General features: G+C 48.4%; 1 protein-coding gene across 1 annotated transcript in view; it reads left to right on the top strand.

Annotated features, from left to right (window-relative positions):
* LOC144730959 (somatomedin-B and thrombospondin type-1 domain-containing protein-like) overlaps positions 1 to 22,201 on the top strand; it is a 37,227-nt gene that overhangs the window by 4,558 nt on the left and 10,468 nt on the right. The window contains exons 2-4 of the mRNA XM_078611848.1: positions 18,055 to 18,240; positions 19,312 to 19,402; positions 21,097 to 21,270. Of these exons, the coding sequence (XP_078467974.1) occupies positions 18,055 to 18,240; positions 19,312 to 19,402; positions 21,097 to 21,270 (451 nt within the window). The remainder of the gene's footprint in view (positions 1 to 18,054; positions 18,241 to 19,311; positions 19,403 to 21,096; positions 21,271 to 22,201) is intronic.

Below are 22,201 nucleotides of genomic sequence, written 5' to 3'. Positions count from 1 at the left end.
ATCAACATTTTATTTGAAGCCAACATACGTGTAAAATCACTTATAACTCTAAAGCTTTCGAGCCATCTCTTTCATCATACCAAAGCACATTTTTTGATAAGTAATTCGTGGGGCATCTATACATGGATCAAACTGTACAATGCCAGCATCATCATCCATGGTCAACCCACTGCTGGATGAAGGCCTCTGCCACATCTCACAATACTGCGATGTAATAATCCACCATTGTATAAGAACTGCACAATTAAATGGCACCGCATGTATTCTTTATTTTTCCTTCTAGAAAAAAATGCTTGGGACGGGCGGTCGGTCAGAATATATCCCGAGGACACAACTGTACATCCCTGACGCTTTTTCTTCTTCAAAATCTGGTCGCGACGCTGGCAACGTGAAATTTGCGGTTTTGTGCCCATGTCTCTTCATTCCACTCACATGTTAGGGCTTAAAAGTAGTGACCCCCCCCTCCCCCAGCTGTAATGAAGGCGTGTAAGCTTTTAATGAGCGGGGCAGCTGGCCCCTCTCGCAAGGCTGTGGACTAGGAGGAGGAGGGAGGGATTTGCCGTGTCCCGTTGCGGTTCAATGGGCGATCATCCAGGCCACACCCTGGCTCTACCGAGTCCCAGGGTGGTGGAAGCAATGGGGGGGGGGGGGGTGACGGTACACACTCTGACCCCAACCCCCACCCCTCCCGTGACCTTAGAGTCCTTGAAAAGGAACTCTCAATATCGCCGCCCAAATGGGGGTATCTTGTCGCCACCAACAACAACAACCGCCATTCGCCACTAAGTGGCGGTGACGTCGCCACGACGCTTGTGCCAGGCCACCACCACCCGCAAATGTTATCCCGATGGCGCTATGAACATCATGTCCGTTCGGAAATTTAGCGACGCAGTGTGGCACGCATTGTGATAAAGGGTTTTGGGTTAGATCACGTGAGAATAAATGTGTCTTAACCCTTCACCACCCGACACGGCCAGTAAGGTTTGTCACGTAAACGACGCGCCAGTTAGTTACAACTTCAGCCAAACGGTATGTTGGAGAGTAAATCCACAACATTTACAATTTAGAGTACGACGTTTCGCTGGTGATTACATCCAGCGAAACCCAACAAGCACCTTGATTGTGAATAATATTGGTCGCGAAAGCCTACGTGTTTAAACCGCATGCGTTGTGTTGGAGAGTAACCCAGGCAAGAGATATCCGAGGGCAAACGCCTGAGGTCCTTTCTCGTGACCTGTGGAGGCCCCCTGTATTTGTCCTTGAGCGCGGATATGACATCGGCAGTAGTTTAACGAGCAAGGATTGGGGAAAATAAAAAATCCTCATGAGGTTTTTTTTTCAGCATCAGAATCGTTCTTTATCCTGGAGAAATACGATGAGTTGTTCAGCTCTTTTTTTGGAGAGACGTCGTCACGCTGCCTTCAGCGTCCTCCCCACTAACTCTGTGACGGCCCGTGTCCCGGACGAATGACAGAGTAGCAGTCAAGGAGGGAATGGACGAGTCACCTGGAAGTCGTCCTATTATCCGTGACCTTTCATAGCGAACGGCAGTTGTTATTGCGGATAATACGATCCGCCAACAACGCGACCTTGGCATCAAAACGGATCGGGGGGAGGAGTCTCACAGTGGAGAGTATTTGTTTGCGTTTCGGCATTTCTCGGGATGATGATGGCGGTGCATTTTTGTGGAGGAGCTGGCCCATTGGGGGCCCAAAGCAGCAATTATGTTTGTGCCCCCCCACTCCCTACAGCCCCTCTTGATTCATAAACTCCCAGTAGGATGACAAAAGCGATGTAGACAAGAGATACAGATGGAGAGGTTTTTTTTTTTTAAAACACAGATTAGGGGGAGGAGCGGAAGAGTGAAGATGAATGGGAAAGCTAACTTGAGCAGGGACATGAAAGTGGCTGGGATTAAGGGGGGGGGGGGGTCATTCACAACCGGAAGTGGAGGAGGGAGACCTGGGCCCCCCCCGACCCCAGAGCAACTTGAGAACAATGGCAGCAAGAAGGAGAGAAATAAGATCTCGAGCTGTAGTGAGATGAGAGACACGGACAATAGAGATGTAGTGAGACGAGAGAAGAGAGAAATGGATGCGGTACGGATGAAGAGAGATGATTGCCCTTTGTTTGTTTTCACGTGACATTAATTGGCGCGCGAGTGTTTGAGTATTTGAATTTTGAGCTGATGTTTGGTTTTCCCGATTCTTTGTTTGTTTGTCACGAGTCCAGGGATCGTTTTGAGCGAGCTTCGTGCGGGCCCTGTGGCTTTGCTTGCACAGAGGTGCCACGAACTGTGCACGTGCCTGGAGTCTGTATTGTTTGAATGCATGTAGAACTTCTTTCGTACCGTACGTAGCCAACCGCGCTGATCGGAGGTTGCGGGGCGAAGGACAGCAAACTCCTAAACAAGAAAGCCGTTAAATTTCGATTTAACGCTTTCGTGACTGCAGGGATTCATCTTCTTGGTTCTTTCGGTAAAGTCACGTAGAAGGGAAGTAATAAAATAATAAAAATAAAACATAATAACATAATTCTCACGACGTTTCGAGAAGACAGCCTCGACAGACCTGTTCTTCACCTGAGGACGGCTGCTTGCGTTGTGGCCGAAACGTCGTGAGAATTATTTTATTATGTTTTATTTTTATTATTTTATTACTTCCCTTCTACGTGACATTACCAAAAGAACCAAGAAGAAGAAAGCCGTTCTCAGGAAAAATCGTTTTTTGCAATCCGCATTGGCGGTTCTTAACCTTTACTGCAGCCTTGCACTCGTTTTGGTTTTCAATAGTAAAAAAATGAATAATGTTCATTAAATAATTAGGTTTGAAACAAAGTAGTTGTACTTGCGTGCCTGAAAGGGCATCTCGCACCCCCAGTAGGTGCATGCACCCCAGGCTAAGAACCACCACTGGTCTAGATGATTTCATTTTCAGTTTCATTTACTAGGTATAACCCTGTGAGCCATGCGGCTCTTAACTCGGTGGCTTCCTAATATCGGAAGCTCATCAAGTAACACTCGGAGAATGAAAAAAATTCCGTTTGCTTTGCTAAACAAAAAAAAATTTGACCCAAACGCAGTCATTTTTAAATCCTTTATATTAAGTTCACTTGCTTGCTTGCTTGTGTGCTTACGACCGTGCAAATCTTTCGGTCGTTTTTTAACCCACTTCCCTTGATCCAATCGAGCTGACATTTTCCACACAGACTCGTTGTGCGTGACAATTTCTTTTTGTGAAATTTTTTCCCCAAAATTTTACAATTTTTAGGAAAATTTGTTTTATATTTAATTACCAATTGCTTAATGGTGGCAGGCAATCATCTGACCCATAGGTGGCAGCCATCTCAAGCCAGAGGACGAGAGTACTCTAGCCGCCACGCATATAAAGGATTTATAGTGAAAAACTTTGTTTTTACGGGTTAATTTTTTTTTTATAGCCTTAAGTGCTCCTTTACCAATCCCTGGACACTTGGCGATGGACGGTCCCCTCAGATTCATGGGAGACTTGGGCTACAAAGGAACGGCTGTAAACTTACATAACAAATATTTACGGGTCACCATTAAGAGAGGGGAGTGGCTTTGTAAATATGTTTGGAGAGGAGTGGGGGTGGGGATTTTTCCCTCTTTAGTTTGTTTTGTTTTAATAAGTTACAAGCTGAAAACTTGCCAAGAAAAATCGGTGAAGCGATGTTTGCCCAGTCCCGTTCAAGCACAATTGAACAACTCATTACACCGTTGTTAACACTGACTTATAACAACAGCACTGCTATTTAATAGGACGATGTTTGGGGCCCATGGCCTGAAGAACTGTAGAGAGTGGTTGAAAGTTGTACATCGTGGTTCCGTAAAAAAGGCAGATGTTCAAAAATGAAGGTTTTGAATTTTAAAAAGTTTATTTGCATGTGCCGAGGGCGGAGGGGGGCGGGGGGGGATACAGCGAACGAGTTAAGTTCCAGAGATCTGTTCATAAGTAGACTTGTTCGTAAGTTTAACTTTACTCCTGTCGATTCCAAAAAATGTTGTACGGCATGTACACTAACCACGAAGAATAGCTTTAAACATTGTATAATCTCCTGTAGATGCCACTGGTTTTTCATGTTCTGCAGATGTAGATGCCGCTGGTTCTTCGTGGTGCAGATGTAGATGCCACTGGTTATCTACGTTCTGCAGATGTAGATGCCGCTGGTTCTTCAAGTGGTGCAGATGTAGATGCCACTGGTTATCCACGTTCTGCTGATGTAGATACCACTGGTATTTAATGTTCTGTAGATGTAGATGCCACCACCAGCAGCTATTGCGCGGCGGTTGAACTCGGTCCCAACAGGCAACTGGACATACGGACAAGTTTGTTCGTATCTCTGAAAGTTCGTAAGTCGAATGTGCGTAAGTAGATGAGTCTCTATATTTGGTCTTCTACTACCAACCCGCCATTGAGAGGCACCGTTAAGAATGGTCAAAGAAGCCCTCCGTGACTGGAACGGCGTGTGGACATCCCCGCTCCTCTCGTGCAGCTGTGCATCGACGATGGGCGAAGGCGATTTGTCGGTAACGCTGAGCACGGTGGCAATGGGGTTCGCACGACGGCCTTGCAATGTAGAGGTTGCCAGTTAGATTCCAACACCCCCCCGTCCATTTCGTAGAGCAATGCAATAACCAGTGATTTCACCCCGGTCCTCATCCAGCAGTAGATCGATAGAGGTACGTACGTATATATACACACGTGTGCACGTGTGAGAGATGTTACTACAGAACGTGGGGCAGGCCGATATTTTCACCACGAAAGTCTTGAACAGTGTCGCGCGTTCAATACGTCTGCTGTGAATGGTATGGGGGGGGGGGGGAGAAACAACCTTCCAGTAGGTTCACACCTGGGGTGGCTTGCCTTGTCAAAACTTGCTGAGCCGGAGAGTTTTTTTTTTAATCCACGCGAGGACTCCACGTTGACATCATCGTCGCTGTATCCCAAGGTGGATAACAGGGACGTTTTTTCATTGCAACGGTTTTATTTAACTTGAAAGCTGTGTCGTGGTCAAATCTTGTAATCAAAAGTTAGTCTACTTCCTGTTGTCCAATCAATTAAAAAATTTGCACACGTACTCGGATCCGGTGACGATGCATGCCTCTGTCAAAATCGACATCAATTAATCAATTAATTGCCTCTTTTAAAGCCATTTAATATTTTGTATGGACGGCTTATTCATTAAATATATATTTGGGTCGGTCAAAAAACGCCGCGGTCCGTAAACTCTGGAATCGCGTCGCTCAAGAAGCAGGCGCCACGCGTTGATGTGGGAGCATGCACCGCATCATTGACGTACTTGTCGACGGTGAGTTAAACGAAGTTGTGAAAAAAGTTATTAAACTTCATTCCTCTGTTTGTATGTCGTGGTCAAATCTTGTAATCAAGATGTCGCCCACTTCCCGTTGTCCAATCGACTTCTTTACTTTTCAGTGCACTTTAAACTAAAACCGTTGTTTGAATTTTTTTTAAAGGAGTTTATTTTAAAACATCACGAGGTGTGTGATGTTGCCATAGTTAAAATGTTAATTGGTTGAGAGGTGGGGCACGATTGTAGCATGCAGTAGCCGATGCAAACAGTAGCTGTTATTTCACAATTTAATTGAAGGTAATACATTTTTTACAGCCCCTTTTTTCTCAATCCACTGCTGGATCAGTGTCTCCTCGACACCGTGGCTATTATGGGAATTGCTAGACCATACTCGCCCACGTTGGTCAGCGTGGGTTGGTGGGAATGTCGTCGTTGTGATGATGGCACTGCAACGCGCTCACCGCTGTGCCCCCACCGCTCCATTGGCAGTGCAGTGTATATCCGAATCCGTACTCTTTTGGTTCTTTCGGTGAAGTCACGTAGGTAGAAAAAAATTAATAGCTCACGACGTTTCGATCGCAACAACAAGCGACCGTCTTCAGGCGAGGTATGGATTCCTGCAGTCACGAAAGCTTCAAATCGAGATTGTATCCGAAGACTGTCGGCCCCGTGGTGCAGTGGGGGAGTTTGCGCACGTGGCCATGAACGCGGCGACCCACGGGCGGTTGTTTGGCCACGGCTAACGTCAACGGCGAGTGACATATGAACCCTCCGTACCGACCAGCACGGCGAAGAGTATGTCTATGGGACCCCTTTTTTTTTTTGGAAGTATAAAAAAAACAAATGACGAAAAATAATAATAGGGTTTTTACTCCGGTAGTATGACCGGACCCAGCCTTTATTCGGCATTGCTTTAGTTTGTGATGTTGTTGTTGGTATAATGGCTGTAATTTGTGTTTTCTAATTGTCACACAAAAGGGCTTGGCACAATACCTTGGGAGTAGTCATTGTTGAGTGCCCACGTTTGAATCGTGCGCCGAGTTGCTTGTGTTCTGTTACTTCAACCACTCCCTGATGTATAATCACTCTCATCCACCGCTCGCTCTGACCATTCTGCTTTAATCTGCACAGGCCCAGGCAGGCCTGGGTTTTTATACTTCATGTAGTGTATACACATCGAGTGTGCTCCTTTTTATGTTAAAACCGTATATATATTTTTTGTATTCTTAGCTCGAGTATTAACTAAACGTTTAAACGACCGACACCTGTACAGCGTGTTTGCATTCCACGGATTTGACAGTCACGGGGTGGGCGGGCAGGGGGGGGGCTACTTTGTCTCGGAATGAAAATAGAATCTGTGGAGTTTGCGACGGATCATGGCCACGTTGCATTTGGGGCTCTTTTGACAACGTCTTTGTTTTGAGCGAGCATTCTTGGGCTAAGACATTTCGATCGTGTGCGCGTGTGGATTTCCCCTTCCCCCACCCTCTCCTGCTTGCAATCTGACACATTTTGATGAACAGGGAGAAAAATAAAGCGCACGTGGCTTTGCAACAGGAATCTTATTTGCCCTAAAGTCGGTGAAGGGGGGGGGGGGACCCTCTCCCCACTAAACAGATTTTTTTTTTGTCCGAATGCCAAATGATCAAACGGCTAAATGTCAAATAAAATGTCGAGGCAATCTATAAAGCTGTTGTTTTTCACTCTGGAAATTCTGAAACATTCAACACTGAAAAGAGTCAGTCTTACATTCTTAAGAATGAGTCCATATACTGTGGATTATTTTATTTATTTTTGTTTAGGGTCCCCCACTGCCACCCCCCCCCCGCGCTTTATTCCAAGTGTGCTGTCATCGTGACGGCACGAGAAAAAGAATCCATTCGGTAATCTCTCGAGCAGTGGACTTTGTGCAATCGAGACCAGCTGAGAGGGCTTCTCCCCCCAGCCACCCACCCCACCGAAGAATCCTTCACGTTGCCTTCCTTCTGTCACACAGCCGAGGTCGCGCAAACGCTCGCCACGCGGCAGTCAACTTGATGTATTAACCCTCAAGTGATTGGAATTTGACCAAGTTCGGTGGACAGCTATTCCTGCATACGGTGGGATTTTTTTGCAGTCATTTGGCAACCTGGCTGGGACTCTCGGCTTGCCACACACGAGAACTCGGTTTTGTATGCATTAATGTTGAACTTCTTTCGTACCGTACACGGCCAACTGCACTAATCGGAGGGGCCGGGGGAAAGACGCCCAACTCAACACAATGTTTTTCTAAATAAGTACGTTTTCAATATAGGTAATTTTAAAAGTGCATACCTCCAGTGGCTTCCTAATATCGAAAGAGCATTCCAGACGGTCGCAGAAGCGCATCTTTGTTCGATGGCTATCCAAACACTGCCGCTGCGAGGATGACCGGAGTTCGCGTGATGATGATGGTTTATACTCCGAGATGAGATCTGCAAGTTATTGTGGTTCATCCGTGGCGAGCACTTTGTCCGCGATGAGTGCAACCTTTATATGTATCGCGGGCGGCTAAAACCTGGACTCGAACCCAGACTCTTGGCGGTGCTGGCTCGGCGCTCTGTGACCTGTGAGTCACCCGGCCTCCTGATGCTGCCGTTTCTTGACACACGTCCCCCCCCCGACCCCCCCACCCTCCCCAAAGTAGCCAGTGCTTTAAACAGAAGCGCACTGCTCTGATGCCCCACTTGTGTTTGTGGGTGGGTTTGTGTGCTTGGCCAAACCCAAAATGTGATCAAATTCCGTTTAACCATTTACGTGCTATTGTTGGTGTTTTTAAATTGATCTGTGCAAAATTTTGCTCTTGTTACAATGATGCTCCCCATTATCCGAGTCTCCACCTGGAGTCAAAATTAATCTTCTTATGCGAGCTTTTTGCTGCTTCTGCCGTATAGCTGATGTAGAGACAGAGCAACAACTGCAATTTTACATTCGGGTGGCCAAGCCAGCTAACCGCGTCAGGAGTAGCATATTGCCATGGTGTCTCCTTCGCCTTTGTGGATCGGGGCATTGTGTCGTTACACGCTGTACAGTCTGTTCTGGATGACCACAGTCCAGTGACGCGCGGTGACGTCAATGGCTGGGGAGGCACTGGCTAGAGCCACGGGGGGCGTGGCTTCAGGGAGGGGGCGTGTCCTCACTGAGGGGGGCGTTGTAGACACGTCCCCCTCAGTGAGGCAGATGTGATAGCTGCCTCCGCTGGTGCTTTTTTATTGCAGTTTCATGACGGGACCAGCGAGCCTAAATATCTTTTATACACACGTGAAATAAGTTACCTAGAGTAAGGAAGGCGAGGACTTGAAATGAACGGGTCTACAAACATTACATTGGTGACATACTGAGATAGTAACCGGCACGCGCTTATTGCCCGCGCTCCATCCAGTTACAGAGGGGTTGCGCAATCAGAGGGGAGGCTGAGCTTGTCGCTGCCTCACCTCTCGTCTCTTCCTGTATTTGCAGCGGAGCACCGCAAATTTGGCGATTTTGACTATAAAAATGATTGAAATCGTACAGAAATAACATTTTTAACACGGATCAGTGGAAAACAATCGGATGAGAGAGAGAGAGAGTACTCCACTGCACTGCACACTTGAGAACATTTTTTTATCATCTGGTTCAGTGTGATGTGCGGATTGCGATTTTTTTTTTTACAGAAACGTTAACTTGCTCGTCATGGGTGACGAAAGGTTGAACTCCGTTCCACTGTGCCTGAGATCACACACGAAGGTTGCCTGGCGGTCGCAGCCTGAACTAATGCTTCGGAGTGCTTTATGTAACCTTGGTGAAAGCTGAAAGCTTTGCGCCGATTCAGGATTAACGGAATTTTGACATGCTTGGAGATCGTGGTTTACAATGTGCAGGTAGTCGTGTATTTTTAGAAAAAGCTTTTTCCACTGCGCAGGCTTTTTTTTGCGGTTGTGCTGCTGTAGCAACGGCTCTCCGTGTTTTTCGGGTTTTGCCACGGTGTTGCTTGGCGCGATGTCCGTTTCAGTCCACGTGCCCTGACGGTTCTGCTTCGGTTTCTTCTTGCACTGAAGGCAGTCCCTGAAGTTGGCTCTTGGCCACATAGGCGCGAAACGTCGGACATCGTGCCGAATAGCACGCGGTACATCCAGACAATGCATCGGAGAGCTACAGACGTGAAGTCGGTGCCAAAAACGTGCGCGAAATATGTTTAAAAAATGCTCGTGTCAGCATTTTGCAACTGAGAATTCCCTCAAATGTACAATAAAGTTACGGGATGTTTTTTTGTTGTTTGTTAAATAGCTCATCTTTAAAATCTAATGCACGCATAACATCTGAGAAACAACTCCAAGGATAGTTTGTTTATCACGCTACCTATGTTGCCGATGTATTATTGATGAGCTGGCAAAAGCACCCACCTTAAAACAAATATAATGGCATTTTGTTTTAGAGGTCAAAACCAGATTGAAGTGTATTCCAGCCAGTGAGTCATCGCAGAGAGACTGAGCGATGGCATTGCCAGTTTCTTTTTGTATTTTTTTTTGCCCGCTCGGGATGGGATTATCATCGGTGGACAATTGAGACTACTCTAAAAATGGGCACTGCATTGTCCCAAACTCCAAAGCAGATTTTACAAGGACGTTTCGGTAAAAATAAAAACTAATTTAATCACGCGCATCACAGTAGTTATTTTGGCTCGGCGAGCTACAAAGCTTTGTAAAGTAGCATTAATCTAATTTACGATTTAAGATGTGATTTTTCCGAGTCTGCATAATATTGTGAAGTAAATGGGCAAACTTGCGGGTTTGCATTTTTCTCCGTGTATCTAACAAAAATGTAAGTGGCCCAAGTGACCATATGTGGTTTTAGGGTTGGGGTCTTGCTGGTCAATAAAAAAAATTCCAGCCCTGTACCAAGACACTGCTGCATGGATGAAGTCCTCCCCCACACTGTCTGTCAATGGGGTTGTTTGACCATACTTCACCACGCCGGTTAGTGCGGTTGAAGAGGCAGGCGCAGGACCAGTTGGGATACCAGTTGCCTTTTTTTATGTTGCAGTACCCTAACTACACTAACTAACTACTGCGCCAAAGTTCCGCTCTTTTGCTGGATAGGTCATGAATAAACTTTTTTTTGTTGTATATATAAATATACAGCCATAATATACAAACCAACCCATTTTAATTAATCATTCCCTACAGAATGACAATCCAAATGCCTCATTATAACAACTGTGCATCCTCTATCGCTGTTCCAGCATAAATAGATTGAATTATTTTGTTATTATTGTAATTCCCGACACCCCCCTCTCCCCGTATCTGCTAGTGCCGGTGAATTTCTGCCAAATGTCTAAGCAACTCTTTGTGAAATGAAAAATGCCTTGAATAGGGAGCCGAGTGACTCAGTGGGCAGGGGAACTTCTTCTGTACGGCGGGGAAGTTGATCACAACGTTTGTGTGCCCATGGCGAGGTTGGTGGGTGAGTCGGGGGGGGGCGGCACCCAATGGTGGCCTGGTGAAATTTTCTGAAACTCTGCCGATTTGAATGATTGAAGCGGGCAGAGCACCGCTGAAATCCTGGGTTCGAATCTGGGTTTCATCCGCCGTCCTCTATGTACAACATTTCACGCCTACTTATTTCGTCATTGTCAGCGTCTTGTTTGTCTAAAGAAAAAAGCAAAAAACGAAAGCTCGCAATCATCTGGGTTTTTTTTATAGTGAACATCACGTTGAATCTGTCGTGTTTTTGTATTGATTGTTGTGGTCACGCTTTTGACCTACCCCTTACTAGACATCTGTGAGAAAGAGCTTCATAGCTCATCGGATTCCTCCAGTAGAAATACATATTCTGATTCAGAATTTGAGGCCAGTGACACGGAGTGGATACAAATTGGAGACCGCACTTCCCACAATGGGTCCTCCAACTCTCGCCTCTCTATGTAATGTGCTCTGAAGGAGGACCATTGCCCGAAACGTTACCCACTATATATTCCCTTTTCAAGGCCACAGTGTTATTGAGGAATGCGGGTGGGTTTTTGTTACTTGAGCTTGTTTCACCACTGCCAATGCAGCAGCATCGCCGGATAATCTATTTTAATGCCTAATGAAAAACTATTTTATTATGTTATTTTACCTGTTAAGGCCGACTGAGCTTTGCACCTGGCCACATGATTGCTCAACGAAGTGGCTTATCGTGTGTAAAGTTAGAGCAGCCAAACACTCAAAACGCACGATGACTCTAAATGTGGTGGGAAAATCCGGCAAAAAATCCACGCGACCACGGGAGAGAGAGAGACACGCAAACTCCATATCATACAGGCGTCGGTCTGGATAAAACCCACGACCTCCTGTACACCAGGCGAGGTAGTTGACGTCTCGCCACCGTGGCGCCTGCTATTGAAGGAGGGCCACTGCCCAAAACGTCTTTTACGGCAGCGCTAATGAGACACGCGCGAGTTTGGGTTCGATCGCAGGTGGCTGAAATTGAGCATTTGAATTGAGGATCTCGGCGATCCTGGCTGAATGCTCTGCTCTGATCGGAGCCACCCGGTCACCTCCCAAACTGTAGCGGCATTTTTTTGTTTTAACAATGCAAGCCAGCAAAGAGGTCTGCTGTGGCTCCGTCCTTGTGAGCCTGCATGAGTTTGCTCAAGAGTTAACGATTTATCTTGAGAGGATATTGTCAGGAATTTGTGGGGTGCACAAAAACTCCTCACGGTTAAATCCGTGCTATAAGCACACGCCTGGTCAATGTCTCTCTTTTGGAGAGAGAGAAAAATTACGCGATTGTGCTGTGTAATTGAGTAAAACGCATACGATACACATTGCACAAGTCGTATTTAAGTACTCCCGTCAGAAGAAATTCATCGTAATTTCTACGATTTCTTCTGCTTTGTCTCGCTTAGCAGGTCCCGTTTGCATTGTGTCTTTGTCACCTTTCCCCATCCCGTTGATACTGTTTGCACTGTCTAAGTAAATGTCATATCTGCAAACCATTTGAATAAAGCATATTTGATTGTAAAAGAGACAAAGATCCCCCATACAACCCAACAGACTTTTGGGGCAAGTGCTGTTAGTGAGCACCTGTGAAGGCCGGATCGGTACACAAGGGAGTGGGTGGCCAGCACCATGCCCGGCCGCCTTTGTCTTCCTAGTGGCGATGTTTACACATCACGACAGGTACTAATTTGAGGCGGAGTGGACCTAGGGGATTCCCAGGACCGGTTCAAATAATCGTCACTGGTGTTGGCCGTGAGTGGGAATGGAACTCGGGTTGCTGGGTTCATAGCGCAGCGCGCTAACCGCTACACCACCACTCCCCACATTGTCACTCACACGCGCAATTTAATCTTCATGCATCGCAAATACAACCCAGCTGGTTGATTCAGCCTATCAGCCCTCTCGGGTTGATAAAATAAGTACCGCTTCGCATGGAAGTCAACAGTGGTTGTCCTATGTATAGACTCGTGCCCGCTATAGGAAAACGTAATTTCCACCACTGACTCTCCATTCTCATTCTCGCAGGAATTATAGTTGATTGACAAATCGATGCATTGTTACCCCACCTCGTATATACCGGAATGTGTAATATACCGGCACGTGACTTTGTGCAAATGAGTAGTTCATCTGTGTATATCTAATAATGCGTTTTAGCCTACGCATGTGAACTGAGACTTCGTGTCTCTGTCCAACTCTCAACATGTTACGTAACGGCAGATGTACGACTCTTGACAGCCGTTACGCGACCGTGCTTCTGGCTGCTGGCCTCGTCTTGGCACGAGTGCCGCTGGCCGCTGTAAAGTGCTGTGGTGGCGAGATGATGTTATCTCCTTCGCCTGGTCTGCAGGAAGTCGCGTGTGTGGGTTCCATCCCGACCCTGACGAAGCCTGTATATTCGGAGTTTTCGTGCGTCTTTCCCCGTGCTCGCGTGGGTTTCGCTACGGGTCCTCCGATTTTTTTCCCCCCTCCACATTTTAGAAACGTGCGTTTTTAGATTATTTGGCCACTATAAATTTCCACGTAAGCCACTAAGTTGAGCTATCGCACCTCTGATTTTAGCACGGTTGGCCACGCTCTGTGCGAAAGTTCAATATACGTACATTTGTGGCAAGGTCACTTCTGAAAAAAGCTAATACCTCGGCGTGCTTTACGTGGTAAAAATAAAAAATAAAGTTTTCGTTTTCCCCGTGCCAAGCGGTGTCATGACGCTGGAAAACCGCAGGTGCCACGCGTAACACACGAGGCACGACTGCTGCGCTATGAGACACCATTGCAAGACTCTGATGTAATCCATCAGAGAAGTGGTCATTTGCCTGTGAGGAATAGCACTGAATGGCTCTGTTTATTTTTAAAGGTGGCGTTGAACGCAACTTGGCAATGTTTAAATATGCTTTTTTTATAATAATAATAATAATAATAAAGGGAAGTTAAAGGTACAGCCCTGCAATTGCTTGTTCACATCACTGCTTGCAGAAGAACTTTCATTAGTGGAAGCTCACGAGCCCCTCTAACAAGGTACTGGCCTACTCCTCCACGCTAGACATGCATCTTGGACTATGAGTGGTGTACTCGCTTATAAGGTACATGATGCACCATTTTTGCCAGCTGAAACTGTGAACGCACAGAATGGTTGGACTGACGTGACCGGGTGGTTCAGGGCTGAAGAACCCTGGGTTCGAATCCGTTTTGCGTCGGTCCCGTGATTTACAAGTCTATTGAGTTGATGGTCTGAGCCTTGGGTCACGGAAAACACATTGCAATACATTTGTTTCCCCCCCCCCCACTGAAATTGGATAAATTCCATCTCTTGGAATAGTATTAATAATAAACATTAGCTTGCCATGTGACAAACCTTTATCTGTAGCAGGGCATGTATGAAATTGTGCCGTAGCGTGTTGCTTAAACCAGTTCACTTGAAGGGATCCCTCCAGCAGCAGCTCTGTACAAGCTGCCTCCTGTAGGCTCTTCTCTAAAACAAGGTGATTTATACACAACGTGAAAACAATTTCTGACCAACACAAAGCATACCGATACACCACGACCATGAAACGCACGCCGTTACCAACGCCGTACAGGCAGACTTGGAGGCGTGGCCATGTCGTGTCATCTCTCTGGGTATTGTGACGTTTGTCATCTGGGGGGGGGGGGGGGGCTTGGGGCCGGTGGTGGTGGTGGGGAAGCCGGGAAGGGGGTGGGACCGGTGGTTCCAATTTGAGGGGCTACCATACTCTAGGTGGTGTTGAGCACCACTGGGCTAAGTGGATATTTTGTGTGGCTGTAAAGTGGATGTCTGCTCATCGAAACTTCCAAAGAAACCGTACCCCTCCCCCCCCGAGCTGTCATAAATCTAACCCTGCGATGGCGCATGCCCGCTTTGAAGACTCTACACAATTCAAGAGGACATGTGGTTTTGTGTTTCACGTAGCTCATGCATGCGTGCTATTTCGTAGCGACGAGAGAATTTCATAAACCCATCTCTGCAGCATAACTCGGCTTTATCTTAGATGGCAAGTTTGTTTGGTTCATTACAACGATTCTACAGACTGTGTGCAGTGTAAATCGTTGTGGTATCTTTTTGAAAAATAGCCTGAAATAGACTCCCGCTAAACATTTTCACATCAACTGTTATTACAACACGATAGCGTAGTTTATTCTCTTTTTTTTTACTTTGCTGTGGAAAAACACCAGTCGTCAAAGTGCCTCTCTCACTTGCTTAAAATTTCGAGACAAGACGGCAGGGGTTGGTACGTTGGCCAACACTCGTGCCTCACGGCAAAAAAAGGGGGCCTGGGTTCGATTTCCGACTCGTGTGTGTGCCTGTCTGTGTGGAGTTCGTAATGTCTCTCCCCCTTGTTCTGCATGGGTTTCTCCCGGATTTTATGATTTCCCAAACCGCATCCAAATATTGAAAAATTACCTGTAAACTACATCATGTGGCCTCCTTTGCCAGTACCAAAATATAAATAATAATAATAGGGGTTTTCCCCTTTTTTTTCTGGCGACCAAAACTGCAACCTTTTGCAAGGAATCATGTTTTACATTAACCACAATACTTGCAGTCAGAATGCAAACAAAAAACAATTGCAAGTATTATAGTTGATGTAAACATGATTCCTTGCAAAAGGCTTCAGTTTTGTCACCAACATTTCCCCCCATCCCGACTGCAATAAACTTGGCAGGACCCTCCTGAAAAAGAGTCCTGAGACTGAGTGACGGCATTCCTGGCTTAAACAAGCCGCTTTAAAGCAAGCAAAACCAAACGACAAAAAGCCTTCCGCCACAGAGAGGCACGACGTGAAAGTCAAAGTCCTTTCCTGCTCCGATGACCGTTGAGACGGCGACCCGTCTCCCGCGTGCAGCCCAGAGCCCAGCTGTGGGAATTCCACATTCCTACGGCAGCGGAAGAGTTTGTCCAGAGGCCACAACCCCTGTGTGTTTGTGAGTGCAATCGGAGCAAACGACTTGAGAAGCCCCCAAGCGCGCACCAAAAAAAATCCCAGATTCAATCCAGCTGATGAGTGGGCCGTGTGATAAGTGAAATTTTTCGTGGCTGCGAGGGGAATGTGGGGGAGGTCACAAATCCCAGCTGTCCGCGAGGGTCACGGAGAACCGCCGTCGACTGCGTTCGCTCTGTAAAATGTCCCGCGGTGCATAACTGAGCTGGAACGACTCGCAGTAAACAGCCTTGCTCCCAAGACAAAGGTCCCCTGTATAGCCTTCACGGACTTGTTGGGAAAGTGCTGTTAGCGAGCACCTAATGGAGGCTGGCACGGCACACGAGGGCTTGGGTGGCCAGCACCACGCCTAGCTGCCTTTGTCTCCCTAAATGGCGACGTTTCCACATCGCACCAGGTACTCGTTTGAGGCCGAGTCGACCTAGTGGATGCCCAGGACCGGTTCAGATAATAATCATTACTGGTGTTGGCAGCCGTGAGCGAGAATCGAACTCGGGTTGCCGGGTTCGTAGCGCAGGACTCTAACCGCTGCACCACCGCTCCCTAGATCCAAACAGAGACGCACACACGCTTGCCTTTTATGAGACTCTCTCGTGTGGCACGCTGGGAAAAAAAACGCACCGAGCCTCTACCCATTGCCCCAGGGGCTTTGTTTATCCGTTGCAAGGGGCATTCAGTATCTCCCCCTCCACTCCCACCCATAATCTTACGATGGAAAAGGTGGTGTCAAAACAACGACGCGCCGGGCTTGGCATCGAATTCCTTCTGTCCGCCATGCACACACCGCGCGCGGTCGGTGGAACCGGCACGGACGCCGCGAGCCGGCAACACGTCGCGAACGTGCGCGCGGGGGAGCGCCCTTCGTAAACGCCAGCCGAGGACGCGGGCCGGAATTTGACGAAAACGTGTCGCGACGAAAGTCAAACTTTATTTGGGTTTTAATACAGGGCGGCCCGTTGGGAGACTCCTTCGCTGAAAATAAATCGGCAGAAGTTTTATCGGAAAGGATAATTCACTTTCGAAGGGTTCTACACGGCACCTGCCAATCTCGGTACACGTGCGACATATTTCGTATCGCTCTGCCTCTCTGTAAACATCGGAAGGCCATGGCCTGCACAATTGGAGAGCCGCTGTGGCGAGATGTTAACTTCCTCTCCTAGTATGCAGGTGCTCGTGGGTTCGATCCCGAGCCTGCATATTTGGAGTTTGTATATTCTCGTGGTCGTGTGGATTTTTCTCCAGATCATCCGGGTTTTCCTTCCACATTCAGAAACATGCCTTTTTAGAGTTTTTGGCTGCTATAAATCTCAAATATAAGCCAACTTCGTTGAGCTATCATTTGTGGTCGGGTCACTTCTGAAAAGGAACTATAAAGCTCAGTGGGCCTTACCTGGTAACACATTCCTGCGGAGGGAGCTGGTAGGAACGTTGGGTTGCTCGGTCAATGGCCAGGGTCAACGGCGGCGTGGTGTATTCCGCAAATATGGCCGACTGTGAGGGTGGGCACAAGCCGGCGTGAGTAGGTTAAACGTTGAGTTTTATAAGGGCACCACGGGGTGACCAGCCCCTCCCCACCCCTCCCATTTTTGGATGCACGATGGACGGACGGACACAATGATCCCCTGTGGACTGGTGTAACCAGGAGGGTCCTACCAGTATAAAACAAAAATTAAATCAGCTTTTGAGAAGGGTCACACGAATTGTGTGGTGGACCTGTACATGGATTGCTGTGTAACTTGCCGACGGGTCGGGCACATTGAATAGCACCTTCTCAAACGTACATCGTGCATCTGTGCCGATCCGTTGTTGGCACCCGCTGGTGGAAATTCCACGTTCCCACGGTTGAGGCTAGCGTTTTACGTGGCGAGCGGCGCCTGGGGGAGAAAGACCAACGGCCGTTGACTTCTTGTAAAGTGGTGCATATGTTGTCCATCCCGGAGGAATTCTGGGGCCAGAGTTAATCCCCAACGGAGATTTCAACTCGCAGGCTTCGCGTTGTGGTCGTGGATGAGTCAAATCGGAGTTTGGTTATTTTTATTTTATTGGCAAACAATGCTTCACAACAGCACATGGTCATAAAATTGTAAATAAGTATTTTTTTTTTTCAGTGACATGGCCCTACCCATGTAGCAGGAGTGCACTTACCAACAACACATTTCTACCCAGCAGCGTTTAATTTAAGAAGCCTCACCCCCGCTGCAAAATCTAGCGAAAATAATTGCCATTTACATTGGCCGAGTTTGCCTCGTCCTGTGTCCCCTGTCAACGTTGTCTCGTCGTGGTTGCAGCCACCGACTGCGCGGTGCTGGGCTGGGGCGCCTGGTCGCCTTGCAGCAGCGCGTGCGGCGTGGGCAGCCGGGAACGCAGTCGCCAGGTGACGGTGCCTCCGCACAACGGTGGAGCCAAGTGTCCCCAACTGCGCCAGCGCCAGGGATGCTACAGCCACTCGTTCCAGCTGTGCCAGGGAATACGAGGTGAGCGGCACGGCACGTTGGCGAGAGACGGACACTCCAGTGGCGTAGCGTGATTTTTGGCGTGGGTCCTTGGTTCAAGGGACGAAAATGAAGGATCGCCTGTCACGATTTCTCCAGCGCACAACTGGTTTGGGTAATGATTAAAATCATCGTGTGTTTTTTTTTGGTAACTTACCCATTTTTATACATGTCGTGCTATATCGGCATTGTGTGGACTTGCAATGTGTGAAAAGGCGCTTCAATAGCTCATCGGATTCTTCCAGTCTAAATATTCAGATTCCAATCGTGTCACGAGACAAATCATTTCCATCCGGATCTTTTGCAGAGCGGTGCGACCCATTCATGGTCTGACAGAGCGGCCCACTGAAGTAGATCTCGCAGAGCTACCTCTGATGCACACAGTAGGGGGCGGCACTTTCCCACATGCCCTATCACAGAGAGTAACGTTCTTTGGATGACATTCAAAGCATTCATTTTTTTTATCAGATCTGGAATTTTGTGACATTCGGCCGAGAACTTAATTTAATGCGATGGGTTATTTTTGCGTGCCAAACTTGGGCATCTGGTTCAATCACAGGTGGCAGAAACCTGGATTGGAACCCCGGATCTTGGCGGTGCCAGCTTGGTGCTCTGCCCTTAGGCCAGGGGTGGGGAACCTTTTTTCTGCCAAGGGCCATTTGGATATTTACAACATCATTCGCGGGCCATACAACATTATCAACTTAAAAATGTGCCCGTTATATTTGGCCAAACATTTAATTAACTCACCCCTAATGCGATGGCTGGAACTGCTTCTCTTTTGCAGGGCCAGACTAAATGATTTCGCGGGCCTTATACGGCCTGCGGGCCGGACGTTCCCCACCCCTGCCTTAGAGCCACCCAGCTATACCTCCCTTAGAGAGCGATACAAACCAATAACAAACAGAAAATAAATTAATTTTTGTGCGCGTGTCGTAACATTTTGTGTGACCGTTGACGATGCGACCCGATACCATTTATCGTCGAGTGCACTGCCCTCTACCAACGGATCGCACTTCTCGCTCTGTCTCCCTCCTCACATTCGCACCGCAGAAGTGGCCCAGCTGCTGCCAAACTACTACACACGGAGCACAAACGACCCCTGGAAGAGGCCCCACATGATGAAAAATGAGCCCGCGACCAGGTGAGGATTCTGAGGTTTAGCCAAACGACGGCGATTCGTTCGTAACACGTAAGTTAGCGGGGAGGACCATTGCACCAGATGTGTGGTGACCTCTTGTGACCGCATTTGTATCGACTGCTCTTGCTGCCATTCCGGCATCTCGAGTGATTTGTTTGAGCCACGTATCACGGTGGGGTGGGGGGGGCGACCATGGGGGCGGTGCCATTCGTTTGAGGGTCGCAGTCCACTTCGAAGGTCGACCGCAAAATAAAGTGCCGACGTTCACCCTAAATTCGGACCTCCTGATCTCGCAGCCCGTGACGATATAGCCCGATCCCATCGGACCCCCGGAGTTGATCCGATTTTTTAAGCCTGGATAAGAGCTTTGATAGACGGCCACCGAGCATTAGACTCGTGTAGAAGATGCTCTGGGCAGTCGGGGGCACTGCAGCAAATGCCATTGTTGCTGTCACCACCCACCCACCACCACAACCGGCCACCACCTTCAGCCTATACTGTGCATTTTGGTGAAGTGTAGTCCGATGGTTCTCTCTGCCCGCATGGTGTAGGCAAGCCCTCCCCCAGCAGCGGATCGATGCACACAGGCTGCGTGTGTGGCATTACGCCCTGCATGTACCCGAAATTCGCCAGATCTCAAAAGCTAAGCAGCAGGTTCGAGCCTGGTTAGTAGATGGACGCGAGACTTAACCCGGTACTCGTCGCTGTTGTAGGCTCCAGTTGCGAGGGTGGTCCGGAGATCTGCAGTGAATGATTGGATTCTTGCATATTTCTGTGCGTAAGATGTGTGGTGGGTTTTCTCTGGGTGCTTTGGATTCTTCCTCCACAAAGCCACCTCCCTAATAGGGTTGGTCAAACCCAATTTAGGGCCACCATGAAAACGAGTCCTGCGACACGGTAAGGCTTTCCTGGCCAATGAACATCCGTGCCATTTATTACCATTATCTTCAGTTATTATTTTATCTAGCAAAGCCATGGTGGCAGAGGCTATAACGTGCTGCACTACGAACCTGACTATCAGAGTTTGATTCGTGGGCACGGCTAACATCAGCGGCGAGCGAAATCTGTTCCGGTCCTGGGTGTCTTCTTCACCAACCCGCACTGACCAGCGTGGTGAAGTATGGCCAACGAATTCCACTATCTACACGGCATGAGGGAGGCCTTCATCGGTGGTGTATTGGCCACGGGGTACGAGTGGAGGATGGTGTTTGCATTGTAGGCGACCCCACTTTTTCAAAAGCGAGATGCCGGCGCGTCTAGTGAAACGCGAGCAAACGCCACCGCTCGCGAGCCCCGCACAGAATTCGCGAGTCCAGTGTGCGTGCCGTTGACCACTGCTCCCGCGGTATCGCCAACAAGTTGCTGCCACGATTACACATTGGGTCAGAAACCCGATAATGTGAGCCGTCAACGCACGTTGAAAGTCCAGTGCGCCGACCATTACACCGCAGGACCACCCGCGCACGAGACCACAACGCGTTGTAAAACAAAATGGTCCGCGACTTGCAGTACCTGCCGTACTGCCACATACCGGGCTGGACTCAAAGATCACGAGTGACGTGCCTGCGTGCATGATTGCCCCCCACACCCCCCCCCCCCCACTGAATTGGTCCGCAACCTACTTGCTGTATTGCCACATACTGACCGGACTCAAATATCATAACTGATGTGACTGCCCACCCCCCCCCCCCCCTCAGCTCGTGCGTGTTCTTCCGCGTGGACGACGCATCGTCGCCGTGCTCCAGCCGGAGCCCCGCGGCTCCGTGGCTGCGTCTGCTGCAGGCCGGGCGCAGGGTGTGCGTCGAGTGCCAAGCCGAGGCGGTCAGGCGGGGCGAGGGCCGCTGCTCGGGGGACGGCGTGAAGGGCACCAGGTGGGCCTGGGGGGGGGGGGGGGGGGGGGAGGCTGGCTTGTGTGGGCCCCGTGACACTGTCGCGGCGGCGGTGGTGGTGGTGGCGGGGAGTGGTGGCCGCAGCGGTTATTGCACCGTGCTACGAACCCGGCGGCCCCCCGAGTTGGATTCCCGCTCATGGCCAACATCGGTGACGAATATCGGAACCGGTCTAGGCCTCCCCTAGGTCAACTCGGCCCGCAAATTAGTACCTGGTGCGGTGTGTAAACATTGTGGTGCTGGCCACCCACCCCCTCGTGTGCCGTGCCGGCCTTCATTTGTACTCGCTAACTGCACTTGTCTTCCTCAGGTTGAGGTTGTGTAGAGAGATCAAGTTGAGGCAGTGTCATTTTCACGATTGGTTCAACTGATTGGTATTTACGGCCGAGTTATGTTTTTTTTTTATTACACATTATAAGTGGCCAGTAAGGCTTAAAGTTCTAATACTGTAAATATTAGCAACTGTGGGGGGTGGTGGTGCAGTGATACGCCTACTGCACTCTGCACCCAGCAACCCCCAGTTCAATTCCCAGCCATGGCTATCATATCTTGACGGGTCCTGGTCCTGCACCAAATTTACCTCCCTGCACGGAACATAAAGGTGGAGTTTGGCGATATAATCCAATTACTCTTTGGTTCTTTCGGCAAAGTCGCGTAGAAAAAGAAAATAAAAAATTAAATAATAGCATACGACGTTTCGATTGCAACACAAGCAATTGTCATCAGGTACAAATGAAAGATAAAAAAAACCTAGTGAACTTAGAAATATAATGCAATACAACACAGAGTCGGTTAACATAACAGTCAACACCCTACCTGGTTAACTGTTATGTTAGCCGACTGTGTTGTATTGCATTATATTTCTAAGTTTACCAGGTTTGTTTTTATCTTTCATTTGTACCTGATGACGATT

Source organism: Lampetra planeri, chromosome 37, assembly GCF_965212315.1.
Source record: "Lampetra planeri chromosome 37, kcLamPlan1.2.h2, whole genome shotgun sequence".
Taxonomy (NCBI): Eukaryota; Metazoa; Chordata; class Hyperoartia; order Petromyzontiformes; family Petromyzontidae; genus Lampetra; species Lampetra planeri.
The sequence above is the reverse complement of the archived record's forward strand: the minus strand, read 5'-3'. Positions and strand labels throughout refer to the sequence as shown.